Genomic DNA, 18995 nt, shown 5'->3' on the forward strand with positions numbered 1-18995 from the left:
CTAGCACGCGATAATGTCAAACTACATATATAAAAAATATTCGCCGGAACGCCATTATGTCAAACTCCATATATAAAAAATAAGTGAATTCGCCTGTATTTATTTCAATTCGCCACTGCTGTCACCTTATTAAATACGCCTTGGCTGTCACCTTGCTAAATTCGCCTTGGTTGGATGTTAAAGCTGTCAGTTCGGTGGCGAATTCAAGCAAGTACGAGCGAATTCATGAACTTTTTGTACAGTGTTGGAAAAAATAATAGAGACGACATTTAGTTCTCAATTTTTCTTAAATTTTTATTTATAGACTCATAAATAAAAAAAAAGTTTATACATAAACAATATGCATTTCAATTATACTAACAAAAAGAAAATTTATTCCATTCTATGAATTTACAACAAAATATTTATATTCCAAAAACAGCCTAGAAATAATAATAGGGACATTTAGTTTTTTTAAAATTTTAATCCATAACATTTATTTTTCAATGTTATATTAATATTTAGTAGATGCTCCCTTCATTTTAATTACCTCCTTGCACCTGCGTTGCATAGATCCAGATCAGATTAGCACTGGTTTCCAGTTTTTGCTACATATCATCTTTGTTTTTACTCTTATATGGCCCTCTTTTTACTCTTATACTGGGAAGCCTAATCTAGGACATGCATGCAGTTCTCTTGAAGCCTAGAGGAGTGTTTCGGGTCCTTATCCCGCATAAATGGTAGCATTTGATTCTTAAGTATCTCTATGTATTCTACAATACACAATTTTTCTTTAATTCAAAAAATTGGACCGACACCAGGGGGTCGATTCTGGTTCTGTGAAACGGCGAAATGAAAAAAAACTTTTCATTTTCGTTTTCATAAGAACTTTTCATATTATCATTTCACAATTACACAAATTTCGATTCCCGTTCTTCAATTTGTTTTATTAAAGTTTTTTTCATATGAAAACATTTGAATTTATTTATCATTTTTTCACTAAACGAGAATCAGAAACTCTATGAAAATATGAAAAAACTTTTCATTTCACCGTTTCACAGAACCAGAATCGACCCCTAGATGACGAAAAACAACCCCAAATCAGTATGGAACCTCCACCATTTTTGACGGCCTTTTTTTGTGTACCTGGAGTCAAATTATTTATTTTTTGGTCTTCGTACAAACATTTTACCATCATACCCAAACAAATTACGACATTACATTTTTCCAATTTTCTCGACGGAGGTATATTGGCGAATAATAACCGCCTTTTTATATTTGGCTTACTAAAAAAGGTACTTTTCTTGGACTTCGTCCCAGCAACAAAAACAACAGGTCGACTTTGACAGCTCAAACAAGAAAAACAAGTGGTTTTTGTAAATGTTGTACTTGTTATAGAATAGACAACATCTTATAATAAATTCGATTTGGAAATCATCCTACATTAAGAGACTTTAAAATAAAGTTTAAAAGACTTTAAAATAAAGTAAACAATTTTTTATGCATATAATAAAGAGATCTATCAACACAAATAAATACAAACTGTTGTCATGATCTTGATTTTTGAAAATGCATAAAAAAATTAATCAACAAGCTCTATTCCACATGGCACCACTGTATTGTTAGCGTTTTATTTCACAAAACCTGTTTGGCATATCAACAAGTTGACATTACTTTATAAGGCGAGTTGCCAACCATATAATTTCATTTCATATTATTTTTTTGCCGTCTTCTTGACAGAGATTTTTTTACTTCTTCATTCTTCGGGTGAAGTTTTTATACAACGTTGCAATTGGAAGTGAAGAGAAATTGTAATATAGTTTTTTTTTTTATATATTTTCTAATTATTTATTGTAATTAAACGATCGTAAAAAATTAGGTAATTGGCAAAAAATGTGTAAAGTTACAAAAATTCCAATGTAATGGAAAAAATAATACTCCTAGAGGAGTAAAACAACAAAAATTTAGATATATATTAGAAGTGAATACAAAAAGTGCATAGATTTTTTCAATCGCAAACAAAAAAAAGCCTTGAGACTCTAATATACACCAACACACAAATGAAATTAAAATAATAAAACCGATCAACAACGCCTCTTGAAAAAATTAAATTGAACAGAAAATATATTACTTTATGGAAATTAAGGTGTATGAACTAATTAAAGAGTTTGTTTACGAATACAGTTAATAATTGAGGCGATATTGAAAGATTTGTTTATTGAGAGAATTTCAAAAATAAATTGTTTCTATAAATACAGCTACACAACAAAAAATAATAAAGAATCACTAAACCGTAACTCTAACGTCATACATCTTTTTTCTTTCTAATTTGTTTTTTCTTATTGTAATCTTTTGTAGCGAGTTTTTTAAGCTTCTTTGGCTGTAAAGAAACCAATAAAGAAAAATAACCTAAGTAAAATCTTGGAAGCAGCAATCGTAGAAACTTTAATATCTATTTCATTTACTGTTGTTGTTCTTACGGGTGTTATTTATTGTTGCTGTTATTGTGTTGTTTGCCAAATCGTGTAATAATTCAAGCAAACCCAACCATCCAACAACTACAACACCGTTTATTTACACCACATTCTCCTGCACTATCTAAAGGTATGTACAAATTTATTTTATGTGTTAATGTAGTGTTTTTGTTTTTCTTTTATTATTATTATTTCACTTTTTGTTTTAGTGTTTTTTTTTCGCTGTAGTCATATTTTGTAATTTAGTTTTTGTTATTTTGATTTTATTTTCATTTCTTGTGTTTTTCATGTTCTATTTTAATAAATCCGCTGTACAGTTATTTCTGAACTTCCATCGCCAAACAAACGGCAGAAAGTTTCCGTGACAAGAGAAGAGGACACAACAATAAATACTCTTGCTTCATCATCATCTTCAGCGACATACACACAAACACACGCAAACTAACTAACAAACGAACAAACAAAGCAGCCAGCAAGCGAAGAAAAGCGTGCATGCACAATTACAAGCCATAACAATAGCAACAAATACAATATATAGAAAAAAAGGGCAGCCGGTATCTGTGAAAGAATTGAGAATTGTTATTAAAAAATAATAATAATAAATATTATTGTACAATAGCAAGGCAACTTTAAAGAATTTCATTAAAAAGTTTGCCAACCAGCGAATGCTATTGCAAATATTGTTACTATATTTATTGCACAATTGTATGTATTTGCAAATTGTTAAGTAATTGTTAAGTCTGTCCATTTGTGGAAGTTGATTGTGTGGTGTTTCCTTTAACGTATGACTGGCTGAGTGAGTGAGTGTCAACCAACCAACCAACCAGCCCATACCAGACATCGAAGAATATTAACGAGGTTGTTGCTGGTGGCTATTACAGTTTATTTTATTTCTTACACGTCCATTCAACTGCTGGCTTAAATGGTAAAGTTGCAATTTTTTCATATTTTATTGACTTTTTTTATATACATACCTATTTGTACATATTATTTTATACCTAGATTGATTTATTTTTGCTATACTAAACTTTAGTTTTGTTTATTTTGCTTATCTAAGTGCATGATCATCTATGTATGTGTCTGCCTATCTGTTGTCTTTTAGTCGGTGTGCCAAAATATTTTTAAAGTGACTTTCATTTTGTATTGAACAAAAAACAAAAACAAAAAAACTTTCCAAGTTTCATTCCAAAAAAAGGAAGACAGAAAGAAAACATGGCATGTTCATTCTATATTTGTATTTTTCCTCATTTTCCTTCTCATTTTATACCATTCTTTAATTTTGTGTTTTTTTACAATACACTAGTGTGCAAAATAATAGTAGAAGGTTAAGTTATCCAAAATAAAATGTCCTTTTTTTTGGTGAAATTATATTTTTTTGGGAAAATTTGTGATTTTTTGTGAAAATATGATTTTTTGAGATTGATTATTTATGAGTGATTATTTATGAGCTGAGCGCTTTTTAAGGAAATTATAATATACATATTTGAGATACATTTTAGCAGTTTTTATGCTGTTTGCAAATTTGTGAAAAAAAAAATAATTAAAATGTTGGTGAAATATCTTTTGAAATCGTTGAATTTCAGAAATTTCCAATTATATTTCAAAATTTTTTTTATTGATTTTCAGAAATTTCCAATTATTATTTATGAGCTGAGCGCTTTTTAAGGAAATTATAATATACATATTTGAGATACATTTTAGCAGTTTTTATGCTGTTTGCAAATTTGTGAAAAAAAAAATAATTAAAATGTTGGTGAAATATCTTTTGAAATCGTTGAATTTCAGAAATTTCCAATTATATTTCAAAATTTTTTTTATTGATTTTCAGAAATTTCCAATTATATTTCAGAATTCTCAATTTGTATTTCAGAAACTTCCATTTGTACTGCAGAATTTTCCATTGTATTTCAGAAATTTCCATTTTTATTTGGACATTTGTGAAATACAAATAGGAATTTCTGAAATTCAATTAGAAATATTGTAAGTATAAATTAAAACTTCTGATATACAAATGGAAATTTCTGTAATACAATTGGAAAATTCTGAAATACAATTAGAAAGTTCTGAAATATAAATGGAAACTTATGAAATACATATAATTAGAAATTTCTGAAATTCAATTGGAATTTTCTGAAATATAATTAGAAATTTCTGAAACACAATTGGAAATGGTGTAGTTTCCGATATACATATGAGTATTTGTCGGTGAGTTAGAGTTTTTTGAAGCTACATTTATATTATTTACAATTAAGATTCGGGTTGTCATTCGAATAATCGAAGAGAAAAAATATTTTTATTCGAATGAATTAAATTTTTCATTTTAAAATAAAAAAGTAAGAGTGCTATCTATATTCGGCTATGCCGAAGATAAAAATTAAAAAACATTTTTAGTAAAAAAGAATCATGGAAAAAAAAGTAATTAAAATAAAAAATAATTAAAAAAAAAATATTTTTTTGGGAAAAAATTGGGGGAAACATTTTTTGGAGAAAAAAAATCTGAAACAATTGAGGTTTTTTGCTTATACCACGCCATTTGTTGGACTATATCGTATATATTGATGTAATAATTACACAGGGCAACAAAGTCCAACAAATATTAGAGGCTTTTTAAACCACTACATAATTTTGATGTATTGTGGTTCCAGTAGTAAAAATATGGTCCAAATTTTAAATTCTATGGAGAGGTTTTTTTTTAAAAAAATTTTTAAGTAAAATTATTAATTTTTTTAGAAGTTTATCCACATAATTAATGATTATTCAAAAAGTTTAGAGCGATATTATTAAAGTAAACTTAGAAAAATTTAAATTCATATAACCTTTAGTCCTTTTTTATATTACATTTTAATCGGTTCAGTTGTTTCGGAGTTATAATAACAAATTGAAGCAAAAAATATATTTTTTACGTGAAAATAGCAAATTTTTTTTGTTTTAAAAAACTCATGAAAAATAGAAAACGATAGAAATTGTTCAGGTTTATTGCAAAGCCACATACAATATCAACAAAATGAGATATTGATCATAAAAATCTATTGATTCTTTTCGAATTTATTCACAATTAAGTGAATTCGCACATTTCCACAACATTTTAGTTTTTTTGTTTGATATACATAAAATTGAGATTTAATGCTTTGAGATATTGATCATAAAAATCGATGGTTTCTTTTCGAATTAATTCACAATTAAGTGAATTCGCTCATTTTCACAAAATTGTATGTGCTTACAAGCGTATACTTTGAGTGGAAATTTTACATTTATTTTGTTATTGTAACATAATTGTAACAGATGTTTTTTTAAACCAATAAATTTTTTTCCAAAAGGGTATATAAAATTCGGCTCAACCGCATATAGCTCTCTTACCTGTTATTATTAATATTAACCAAATACTAAAGTACTCATGCCAAGGTCTAGAAGATTAATACATTTGATGTTTATAAATAGATAAATACATTTTTTTTTAATAAATATTGCAAATAATGTTGATAACATGTGCTGCGATTAGATCGTAACGTCATTAATTTGTGATGGATAAATAAATCCATTTTCGGCAAGCACATATGAAGCTCTAAAAAAGTACTAAAAATAACACATGTAAAATACAAATTTTTAATTTAATATGTAATTGAAATTTCTAGGTTTAATGAAATCTGAAAACATTAAAATATAATTTGAACATCAAGATCGACATCGGTGTCATCATATCACAATCGCTATTATACTTTTTTTCTACAAAATTAGTTAATTTAATTCAAAACGAAATTACAAAACGATATAATCAAAAATTCATACAAAATTTTATGTATAATAACTAAAGTTTTATTTTAGATCCAAAAAAAGAACCTTGACTGACTGACTGCTATTATTATGCACACTAGCAAATAATTACATACATATGTTTTTTGTTGTACGTATGTATATACTCAGTTGTGTTTGTTTTTGTTGCTCTTTTGCTTATGTTGTTGCTACTGTTGTTTTACAGTGTATAGAAAATTATAATGTTTTTTTAGTGACAATTACTAAAAAAGAATTTGTTGCTGTTGTTGTTGTTACTACATATTGTTGTTGTTGCTGTTGTCATCGTCCCCTTTAGCTTGCTTTAAATAGTGCGGTAATGTTTTTTTTTTAAATATGTACAATAATCATTCTTACAAACCGGCGTTCGTTCATACGTCCCTACGTACGCATTTGTAGCTGAGCGTGTTTAGTTGTCATCTTTTTTTTTTGGTTTGTTTTGTTTCGTTTCATTTTAAAATAAAGTCTACGGAACAAAATAAATAGTCCACACTCATACGCACTCACTGTTGAATAAGTATTCTATTTTTTTGTTTTGTTTAAATCCCAGAGAGTTGTCGTCGTCAACGCCAAGCAGAAAATTTAAGTAAATCCCCATTGCATGTAAAAAGCTATTCTAATTTTAACTTACGCAAGCAATTACATCTAATTTGCAAAAATATTTTTTTTTCCTGACTTTTCGTGTTTAATAATTCTATTAATAATGTGGCGGGTTTCCATAAAGAGATTGTAGGAGCAGAAAACAGATTGAAGATCTTACTATTTGACTATCTTACAATTTTAAAATATGTAATCTTAAAATTTATAAGTTTCCAAAATGTGTAATAATTGATCGTACACCTAGATCAATTGCTGTAACTATTCAGCAAGTACATATGTATGTATAAATATAAAAATGTTTTTATACAGTTTAAATTTAAGCTAAAGGTCAAGAGTACAATTCTTTTGCTCTTGCTAGTATTAAAATTTTCTCATGCTAGTATTTTCAAATAACAATGTAGTGCATCATCTTAAAAAAATGCAAAACAAATGTTAAAGAAAACATTTAATTAACTTTAATCAAAACTAGACTACTTTCAAATCATTAAATAAATCCTCAATTCCAACTTGTTTTATTATAATTTGTTTCTATTTCTATCTGTTATACTCATTTTGTATAAAATCTACTATGATTTAAGCTTCATTGAAATTTATTTATAACGCAAAAGAAATAAAACTATACAACAATAAAAAACCCAGCTCAAAAAAAAAGTTAAAAAAAATACTTGTTGTTTTGTTATCTTTTTTTCTTTTTTTTGCTAGTCGTATGCAAATACTTTCCGGTCTCTATAAACGTCAGTACTTTGACAAAATCCGAAACAAACAAACAAAAGAGACACACCAAAACTTCAAAAAATAGTATATAAAAAAAGAACACTAATGTACAATAAAAATAATAATAACAAATAAACTATTATAAATATTCAATATATTGTGTGAATCATTCAATATTCGCCGTATAAAATAATAATAATAATAACAAGGGCATTATTAATACATTTATGTTAATCATATTTTGTATTGAACTGGTTTCTTTATAAAATATAAGATTTACTTAAGATTAATTAAATAAATGTAAAAATATTTACTGTCATTCCAAGCTGGTAACTAATGTGTTATTAAAAGATGAAAATGAAATTATACTTACGATTTCTGCTCACACCACAAGTGAAAGTCAATTGTTAGCATTAACATGAAGGGTTACCACTTGCCGCCACCACTATCACATAAATTCAGACAAAACGCCAGCCAGATCTTTCTTACATCCGGAATTTAGCTCTTTTTCATGCCATGTTGTGGCCTGCCTGCCTGCCTTTTTACACGTTGCTCAGCTGTTCTTTGTTGTTTTCTTTTATAGATTTAATTATGGTTGGCTGAGAAATAAAATTTCCTTTGTACATTTCTTGCACGTGATTCACAACATGCCTGCCCTGCCGCCTGTATGTTGGAAATTATAAATACATTTGTAGTTGTTTTAGTATTTTACTTTTTTAGAATAATAATAAAAAAAATATAGAGTCATCTTTGTTATTTATGATTATAAAAATAGTTTTACAGTATGTTGTAAAATTACACAGAAATTATACCGTAAATTATATAGTGCATGTGAAAAGTGTGGCAACATTTTAAACTAAATAATCATTTTTGTTGACTGTTTTAGAAAATAATTAAAAAATGTTCTGAAGTTATGAATTTTAAATAACAAATCTTTGGCAAAATTATTTAAATATTACTTTTTTTTTCAAAATTAAAAAAAAAATATTTATTTATTAGTGAAAAAAATTTTATGGCAAAAAATTTGTTTTTAAATTTCATGTTAAATTTAAAATTTTTTTTTTTAAATTTGTTAGTGAAAAATTTTATAATAAAAAATTTTTTTTTCCTGAAAAAATTTGTTTTTAAAAATAAATTTTCCGATTTTGATACATCGGACAAAGTTGGAAGAATCTAGTAATTATAGATCTCAAGATATTTAGAAATAACTAATTACTTTGTATGGGAGGTGACTCAGCCCGAGTTCCGATCCTTCCCATTTTTTTTTACTAACTTCTTGGACTGATAAGAAATTAACTCATATGAAGTTTGAAGCCTTTCCCATTTACAGTTCTCCAGATATTCGAAAATAACTATTTACTTTGTATGGTAGGTGCCACGCCCACTAATTTAATACCGCCCATTTTCAGCCAAACCATGTAGAATGATAAGGGTGCTATTCGGACTAAGTTTCAAGACTTCCACAATTATAGTTCACCATATATTTGAAAATAACTATTTACTTTGTATGGGAGGTGTCACACCCCTTGTTCCGATCCATCCCATTTTTAGTTAAACTTCAAACAGTGATACGAAATTGATTCGTATAAAGTTTGAAGATAGTCACAATTTTAGTTCTGCAGATATTCGAAAATAACTATTTACTTTGTATGGGTGGTACAAATTTTGCCCTCTTTTGTCCCTTTGTGGTCCAAGTTAAGAAGAACTATATAGTCTATTATTGTTTCCAAGTAAAGGAATATCTATGTTCCAAATTTCAATCAAATCGGTGAAGCCGTTTACTCTTGATTGTTTAAGAACTAAAGGTATCAATTTTACCGGTTTTCCCCCTTTAAATATCTTTCTGGTCCAAGTATTAAAAAAAAGATATAGCCTATTGACGCTTCCAAAAAAGGATCTATCTATGTTCAAAATTTCAATGAAATCGGTTCAGCCGTTTAGGCGTGATGCTCAAACAAACCATCAAACAAATAAATCAACAAACAAACTTACAAAGACATTTATATATTTATATGGAATATGGATAATTTGTGGGGTCGCAAATGAAAAATGTAGAAATTACAAACGGAATAACAAACTTATATACTTGCCACTCATGGTGAAAGCTATAAGAAAATCCATAGAATATTACTTCCAAATAATTTTGTTTTATTGGCGTTTTAGAACCGGTGATAGATTTCTGTAGCATATTTTTAGCCGGAATATTTCAAGCCTGTGATTGATTTCTATATGAACGTTTAAATCTTGCGATAGATTTCGATATAAAATTTTCATGCCAGAGATAGTTTTCTACACTAAAATTCAAGACATCGATAGATTTCTATAGAAAATTTACAAGCCGACGACAGATTTCTATAGGATATTTCGGAGAAAATTTTCTATACTAAAATTTCAAGCCGGCCAAAGATAGGAAATTTCGGCTATAGATTTATATATGGATATTTCAAGTCGACGATAGATTTCGATATACAATTTTCATGCCGGGAATTGATTTCTATATTAAAATTTCAAGCCGGCCAAAGATAGGAGATTTCGGCGATAGATTCCAATATGCAATTTTCATATAGGCGATATATATTTATAGAAAATGTTCATGCTGGCAAAAGACTTCCATATGCAAATTTCAAGCCGGCGATTAACTTCTTCTATAGGAAATTTCGGAGTTAGATTTCTATATAAAAATGTTAAGTCGGTAATATATTTCAAATATAAAAATTTTAAGTCAGCGATATATGTATTTTAATTTGTTATATGAAAATGTGAAGCGATAGATTTCTATTTAAACATTTTAAACCGGCGATAGATTTCTATAGGAATATTTTGAACTGGCAATAGATTTCTATTTTGAAATTTTCAGTTGGCTGTAGATTTCTTTATGAAAATTTACGTTCGTAAATTTTCCAGCTGGCGATAGAATTATATAGGAAATTGCCAACCAGCGATACATATGTAAAGGGAAATAGATTTATGTATGAAAATTTACATCTGGCGATAGAATTCTTCACGAAAATTTACAGCCAAAGATTTCTTTAGGAATTGTGCAGCCAGGCCCTGTTCGGAAGCTATTTAAAATCGGCCCACAAATTGCTGAGATATCAGGAAGTTAATATAGACACTATGGATATCTAATGAAGTATATGTATTTCAAAGACCTTTGCGTATATAGAGTAAGTCGAATCAAAATCGGAAAATATATTTTTGAAACCAAAATTTTTTTTAAGAAAATACATTTTTTTTAATAATAAATTTAAAAAAATTAAAAAAAAATTTCATACATTTTTTTTAAGCTGGTGATATATATTTTAAGACGGCTATAATTTAATTTATTATCTGTTTATAGATTTCATTAAAAAGGTTCTTTAAACATTTTAAGCTGTATAGATATTTCGAAGCAGTAATTTTTATTGGCAGTATATTTTGTTTAATAAATATTAATATGGCTATAGATTAATCGTCTATGGACGTGATGAATTTTGTGTGTAAAACAAAGATTTGTTTAAAAAGTTAATAACCTTTATAAAAACAATAATTCAGATTATAAAATCTTAATACATAAAATCATGAGAATAATATGCACCACAATTTAGCTGTGGTTTTCATGGAATTGCCAGATAAGTAGTCATTCAGTCATTGAAAGAATTAAATTTAGCATATGTGTGAATGTATATATAAAATAATAAAAAGTATTTTTGCCTTTTAACCATGATAGAATTAGTGTAAATAGATGAAGAATATCTTGGTTTTGATTTCTGTGCATGTTTAAGATGTAAATAGTTTCTGTATTCTATTGTTAATAAGTAGTGTAGTGAATACAATGTATAATTCTTAAACTATTTGCTGATTTATTAAACATTATTGATTACAGTTTTCTTCTGTACGTTTTTTTTTTGCTTGCTTGCCCGTTTTACTTTTACTTTTTATGTTATTCTCTTTTTAATTTAACTTTTAAAGTTTGTGTTAATTTAGTTTTTGATTTGAAACTTTTCTATCATTATTATTTTTCTTATTAATGTTATTTGTATAACATTTGTTTTTTTTAACCAAAAAAGCGGCTTAGTTAAATATTAAACACAACCAACAACCAAAACCTTTTACAAAATCTCCAAAAGTCTTTAATCGCTTGTTAATTTTTTGTGTTTTATTCTCCTTTTGAACTTTTTACAACTTGAAAACAAAAACCTACAAACAGTACTTGTTAACCTGGCCAATAAATAAATCTTAAATCAGCGTGTTGTTGAAAAACTAAAAAATAAACAATTTCGAAATAGTAAAAAATAATTGTGCAACAAAGAATTTAACTAAAAAAGAAATGGATCGAAGTATGGACTCAATTGGCAGCTGTTCTTTAGATGTTGATGCCGAATCTTCAGATATATCAGGTATAAAAACATTAACACACCAAACAAAACAAAAACAAATCCCCAAAACCAGACAAAATAAGCAAGAAAATCTAACTATTAATAAACAGGTCAAACTAAATACTTTTGTTTTATATTCCTAAAAACCCTATTTCCCAATTGTTGTTTCTTATTATTTTCTTGTTAATTTCATAATTTTTTGTTAAATTTTTTTGTAAATGAAGTTTTTTTCTTGTTTATTTGATGATGACACTTTGTATAAACCACGTCTTTTGTTTACCCCTACCCCTCCCTTAGCCAGCAAATTGTAAACACCTTAAAAACACTTGATTTTTTCTTAACGATTATTGCCTTTTGTACTAGAATTACCACATTTTATGTTGTTGCCACTTCTACACTATTCTATTCTATACTATTCAATTCTCTATAATGTCTATAATAATTTTGGTTTATTTTCTGGGTTTATTTCTTGTTTTACTAACATGATTTTTTATGTTTACGATTATGTATGTATTTTATTGTTGGTTTTAGGTCATGCTAACTTGTAGAACAAACAGCCAACACCAGGTTTCTATTTCCCACACACAATTATTGTTGGTCACTATTTATTTACACACTATTACGAGTATATTATTATGTATTATTGTTCTTTAGGGTTTAAAATATTCAAGGATATTTTCTACAAACGTCTCTAAATATCCTTAAATATTTGACCCAAACACACTTGACATGTAAATTAAATTTTATTTCCAATTTAGCTTTAAAACGTAACTCATACACAGTGATTTTTTTTTGTCGCAAGAGTGATAATATTAATATAATTGAAAATTTCATGTTTGACAAGGACATCTATAGTCAAAGAGAGATTTCCTTAAAAAAATTTCAGAAATTTTGAACTAGCTACAAATTATTGGGTAAAATGACTTAAAAATGAGGGATTTATTTTGAAACATTTTCACAATATACAATAAATTTATTCAAAGTATTTGCCATTGTTAGCTATGACATTTTTCCCATCTTTCTGGCAACATATGGATTCCAAGCCAAAAGAAGTGCTCATCTTATGAGGCCCAGAACGAATCAAGCCAATATCGGATACTCAGTTCCAAAGTGATGCATTTACAGGACGAAACAAATAATAAACGGACGGAGCACGGTCTGGACTTTAAAGCGGGAGAGGCAAAACATTCCAATCACTTCATTCTAAATGATTCGGTGCAAAAATGATTTTCTTTTATAGCGTTTAAGCATCTTTTCAGACATGCAAAATAGGTTTTCAAGGTCTCTCGGCTTCAATTCGTATGATACTCAATTTCTCTGTTTTTGGATGAATACTGCTGATCGCAAACATTTTGAAATTGCTGCTTAAGTAGTTCCCAATGATTTTGCAAACTCTTGTTGAGTTTTACAACAATCTTCATGAAGTAATTCATCCCTCTTGGTCTTTAAACTTTTTAGGTTGGCCTGGACGATCTTTGCCTATCGTGTCAAAAGCACAAATCACCTCTCGTACATTGATGGTTGATGTAACACATTCACCATGAGCTTTGGTGAGCAATCGGTGTATTGCATCGGCCCTTTTTTCAAAATAAAGAAGTAAAGCAAAACTTCCCGCAAATGACGTTTTGTTGGCACAAAATTTTTAAGCAAAAAACTTTGTTGTTTAGTAACTAAGTGAGAATAAATGACAGATATGTACCCTTTAAAATGATATATAAGTTATTAAAAACAAAAACTGCGTTCAAAGGATACGAAATCTATTTTAAATCCCTAATTTTTAAGTCATACACCCACCCAATATTATAGGAAATATTAAGCGACAAATTTCTATAGAAAATTTGAGACTATCAACAAGTTTCTATAGGAAATTGAAGCTCTAACGATAAGTTTCTATAGAAAATATCAAGCTAGCGACAAATTTCCAAAAAAAATTGTTAAGCTAGTGACAAATTTCTAAAGAAAATTTTAATGTAGCGAAGAGTTTCCTCAGAAAGGCTTAAGCTAGCGATAAATTTGAAAAGGAAATTTTAAGCTAGGACAAATTTCTAAAGGAAATTTCAAGCTAGCGACAAGTTTTTATAGAAAATTTAAGCCAAAGGAAATTTCAAGCTAGCGACAAATTTCTAAAATAAATTTCAAAATAGCGACAAATTTCTAAAGAAAATTTGAAGCTAGTTTAATATCAAGCATGCGACAAATTTCCTCAGAAAAGCTTAAGCTAGCTATAAATTTCTAAAGGAAATTTCAAGCTAACGACAAGTTTTTATAGAAAAGTTTAAGCTAGCGACAAATTCCCAAAGGAAATTTCAATCTTGCGACAAATTTCTAAAATAAATTTGAAGATAGCTATAAATTGCTATGGGAAATTTCAGGATAGCGACAAATATCTAAAGAAAATTTGAAGCTAGCGACAAGTTTTTATAGGATATTTCAATCTAGCGACAAAATTCTAAAGAAAATGTCAAGCTAGCGACACATTTCTATATGAAACTTGAAGCTCATCAGATATCATCACAACTTAATTATTGATTTATATCACATTATTTTTTAGAAAACAGCAAAATTTTTAGAAAATAAATATGTATAAATTTTTAATTTTGTTCTTTTTACATTTTGAAAAAAAACATATTTTTTTTTGAGAACATAAAATCTGTTATTTGTTACAGTTTTAATTAACTCATGTTTTTACTTATTCCTCCAGATACAAGTGGAAGTTTAAATTTTCCCACACCAATATCCATCAAGGACATAACCCGAGAATTTACCAACAACATACGAGAGCGCTGTTCCGTACAAACGGTTAAGAATACGACAGCTTATGTGGATCCAGTTACAGGTCAAGTTTGTATAGCACTGACCACACCACCCACTACAACAGTTAATAACAACATTAGTGACACTAATCAGTCATTAACAAAAACGACCCCAACCAATCAAACAGTAACATCAGCATTATTATCACCACAGACACCCGAAGATAGTTACGATAAGAAACCGAGTTATTTAAATTTAGCATGTTGTGTTAACGGTTATTCAAATATTACCACATACGACTCTAAAATACGACAAGATATAAACAAATCACGAGAAGTGTCACCGATTCGACCATCGTCGAGTAGTTTGCAATATTGTAAGAAGAGCAATTCCCTTGCTCCTCCCGTATTGCTATCAATGCCAAACGTGAATTTAACATCGCCACAGCAACAACAGCCAACCCATCAGATGGCGGGTACTACGAATGGTGTGTACGTGACGAGCGCTTCCATTGGCAGTAAATATTCGATTATCGAGAATAATAATCACAGCCAAAATGGTCTAGATGCTCACAATACCAGTGACGAGGGCGGCGGCGGTAGTGGTGCCAAAAGAAGTTTTATACAGCAGCGTGTGGAGAGATTATATGGGCCTGGTGCTCTAGCTCAGGGCTTTTATAGCCCTAAAAAGATAAAAGACTCATCGTCGCGTTTAAATAAATCGAACATTACCGAAAATGGCGGCGGCGGTGGAGGAGGTGGTGCTACCTCCGAATTGGCACGTAAATTTCAAGAATTATCGCCCAGTAAAGACTACAATCAATTTCGCAAAAAGTTGTCCAACGGCAAACCTCCAATACCACCAACTAACATGGCCGCCAAAGAGGACAATATTAAAATGGACAATAACAACATTGATTTACCCTGTCTGAGACATTTATCACAAGAATTTCGAGCACAATTGCCGGTGGTGTCGCCCAAAAGAAATTTCTCTCGTACATCCCCTGGTAGGGATATAATACAGCCACAAACTCATACCACAGCAATAACAAATGGCACCACACCACCCACAACTGTTACACCCACGTCTGGCAAGCAGTTTGAGGAAAAACTTCAACAACAACAAACAAACAACCACCATAAAATAACAAACACCTTAAATTCGTCCTCTCCAATTACAGGCCTAGATGAATTGGATCATAAGGTGGCTGATTCCGTAAAAGATCTGGACATTTCAGCATTAGAGAAACTAGTGCCCCCCATAGATGAGCCAAAAGTTGTGCTTCCCATAATAGATCCACAAATATCTCTGTCTCTTTCGAATGCAGATAACGACAACACACAGTCGCCATCATCAACAACGAACGGTTCTGGCAAACCGGGAGTTAAGGATGCTCATTTCTTTTTGAAACAATTGAAAGATGAACAGAATCGTTTGCTGATTATGGCAGCGGAAGTTGAGAAATATTTGGATGCCTTAGCGGTGAGTTGAAATACATATATAAATAACGTCATAGGAATTCGGACCGGCAATAAGTCAAAATCAGAAAAAAACCGAAACCCTATTTTTTTTATATCTCCAAATAGTTTTTAATCTTTATCTTAAAGTATACTTTGGTGAAGGATACTTAAGATTCGGCACAGTCGAATATAGCGAACTAAAATTTATTTATTTTCTCATTTTTAATTTCCAGAGCAATCCCGATATTACGGAAGATACTTTTGGACTTTTACGTTCAGCTTCTGGTAAAGCTCGTTTATTAGTATCACAAAAAATGAAACAATTTGAAGGTATATACAATAAATTTCAACTACTCTTTCAAAATTTGTATAATAATTGTTATTTTCAAATATTTTTATGGCAAAAGGTTTGTGTCACAATAATTTAAACAGTTCACCAGAAGATAAATTCCCCACAACGGTAGATGATTTGCAAGGATTTTGGGATATGGTCTATTTACAGGTCGATCATATCGATTCAATATTTGCAGATATTGAAAATCTCAAGAAAAATGATTGGAAGGTAAGTAATTGATTTAAAATATATGTTATATTGGAATGGATTTTAATATAAATTGTGTTCTTTTTATTAAACTAGAAACCATTGGAGGTTGAACCAGTTGTAAGTGTGGTAAAAACTCCTAGAGTTAGTAAGACTCCTTTGAATAGTAAAACAAAACTAAGTACACCCATGACAAATGGTGGCGCCTCAGCTGCCACACCATCGGCTGCTGCTTTGAAACGTGAGGCTCAACGCAAAAAACTACAAGAAATGAAACGTCGCAATCGTGAAGCTATGACTGCGGCCAGTGCCAACTCCAACTCTAACTCAACACATGAATCTTCTACAATCGATATAATGGGCGTGGTTAATATCAATACAGAAACTAAAGCCACAGACATTCTACAAAATAGCTAATTTTCTTGTGCAAACATTTTTGTTTAGATAAAACGAACGAATTCTTACAAAATTAATTAAACGAAAATTGGTTACATACACACTAAATTAATACTCTTAAAAATTAAATTTCGAAACTAATTAAAGAAACTACTTAAACGACTACTACTTCTACTACTACATTAATATTTAAAAATAACCAACCCACAAACTGTCTCTCTCTCTCGTTCTAACTAACTATTAAACTACTTGCTAGTCTAACTTTTAAGTAAGTGTATTAAAACTTTAACAAATCTAAATCAAACCTTTAAAGGGAGTTACAAAAACACACAAAAAAAAACACTAAAATATCCAAATTAACATACATAAAAACATAATTTTGAAAAACGTATTAAAAAAAAAATTAACTTGTAAGTTTAACCGAATAATATTAAGCGAAATTATCACAAAATTTTAATAATATAAAAAGAAAAGAAATAAATTTCTAGTAGAGCAGGTTCAAAACTAGAGTCGTGCTTTAAAAGCCCAGTTGAAATATAAATTCAAAACGATACGATCAAATTTACAATAACCAGCCGGATATTATAACGAATACATATTTATTTTTTAAAACAAAAACAATTGCTGCAATTGGCTTTTTGTTTAGTTTTTTTGATTTCTCAAAGAAAATCATCAATTCATTATATCATGATTATAGGAAGGAACTTAATTAAAATTGAGTAAAAATAAAATTTATAAAAATTAAAAACTAATAATAAACGAACTTATATTGAAAATGCCTTTTTATTACAAATTTATTTAAATTAATTTTTTTATAACGTAATACGTATTTATAAATTATAAAAATAAAATAAACAAACACAAAAATTATATACAACTTAAAACTTCTAGTACAAGTATTATAAAAGTATTCAGTTTTATTATTTTTTTTTATTAAATTTACATTTTTTTAAAATAAACTCCTTTTTTTACAATTAATTGATTTTTATATATTTTTCACACAAAAAGAAAACCAGCTCGATTCAGTTTTGATCTCTGTAGCTCTTTACAAAAAAATTAAAAAAACATTTTCTAACTTGATTTGTTTTTTTTTTCTACAACAAAACTAGAATTGACTTTAGAATTAAATTACTATTATGTATTTTTTGGCATGAATTTTTTATACTCTTTTTTTTATAAATATTACTAATCTTTTTTTTATTAACCCTTGGGCTTGTTTAGAGAAAAAAGACATTTTTTTTAATAATAACATAATTTTTTTACCATTTTATTTAAAAAGTACCCCATAATGTTGTTTGTTTTTTTTCTCTTTTTTAATTTAAACTGTTTAATATTTTCTCTCAATCTCTTTTTATTTACATTTTTAATTCTTGTGTTAAAAACCAAATTAAAATCAAAAATCTTGTTGCATTTATTTGATTATTGTGTGTTTTTTTATTATTTTGTTTGGCAAGAGATGTTTTTCTTCCATATGTATTTTGTTTTGCAATTAAACGAGAAAACAACAACAATAGCTTTAAGTTGAGATTTAATACAAATATTAAACAAATAATCTGAAAAAAAAAATAAAACAAATTAAAGAAAGAAAAAAACTAAAAATAACCGTGAAAACACAACAAAAACCGTAAACTAATATTTAATAAAGTTATTTTTTATTCATTATCCAAAATAAAATTATTAAAAAATATATAAAAAAAACAAACAAATTCAACAAGTTTTTTTTTATTTGAGAAAGCAGGTACAATAAAATGAAGATTCAATAAGATAAAGATTGAAAATATTTTGCTGAAAAAAGTTGGGTTAAAAAATATTTTTTGACCCATTGACGGAATGAATTTCTTTGAAAAGTCATTAAATATCCATATTATATATGATAATGACCTACATAGTAATACAGACATACAGCCCAATTATGAATAAAAAATTTTCC

At 28.4% G+C, this 18995-nt stretch overlaps 1 protein-coding gene across 2 annotated transcripts; it reads left to right on the top strand.

The window, feature by feature from the left end:
- The first annotated feature begins 1722 nt into the window (after positions 1–1722).
- Positions 1723–18771, top strand: vlc (vulcan). 2 transcript variants are annotated; one of them, XM_065511651.1, is made up of 8 exons: positions 1723–1790; positions 2338–2583; positions 2771–3378; positions 11746–11935; positions 14616–16150; positions 16362–16458; positions 16536–16690; positions 16766–18771. In XM_065511651.1, the coding sequence occupies exons 4-8, from the start codon at positions 11866–11868 to the stop codon at positions 17084–17086; spliced, it is 2178 nt and encodes a 725-aa protein (XP_065367723.1). In that variant the 5' UTR covers positions 1723–1790; positions 2338–2583; positions 2771–3378; positions 11746–11865; the 3' UTR covers positions 17087–18771. The 2 variants fall into 2 exon arrangements, with proteins under 2 accessions (XP_065367723.1, XP_065367722.1); XM_065511650.1 differs by having other exon boundaries at positions 1749–1858.
- Positions 18772–18995: the final 224 nt, after the last annotated feature.

This window comes from Calliphora vicina, chromosome 5, assembly GCF_958450345.1.
Source record: "Calliphora vicina chromosome 5, idCalVici1.1, whole genome shotgun sequence".
NCBI classification, from domain to species: domain Eukaryota; kingdom Metazoa; phylum Arthropoda; class Insecta; order Diptera; family Calliphoridae; genus Calliphora; species Calliphora vicina.

What these genes read in the sequence shown, in the direction of transcription:
- vlc (XM_065511651.1), top strand. Translation starts at nt 11,866, where the DNA reads ATGGATCGAAGTATGGACTCAATTGGCAGCTGTTCTTTAGATGTTGAT. An exon ending in CGAATCTTCAGATATATCAG is followed by an intron (nt 11,936 to 14,615) that starts GTATAAAAACAT and finishes TTATTCCTCCAG; the next exon opens with ATACAAGTGGAAGTTTAAAT. An exon ending in AAAAATGAAACAATTTGAAG is followed by an intron (nt 16,459 to 16,535) that starts GTATATACAATA and finishes TTATGGCAAAAG; the next exon opens with GTTTGTGTCACAATAATTTA.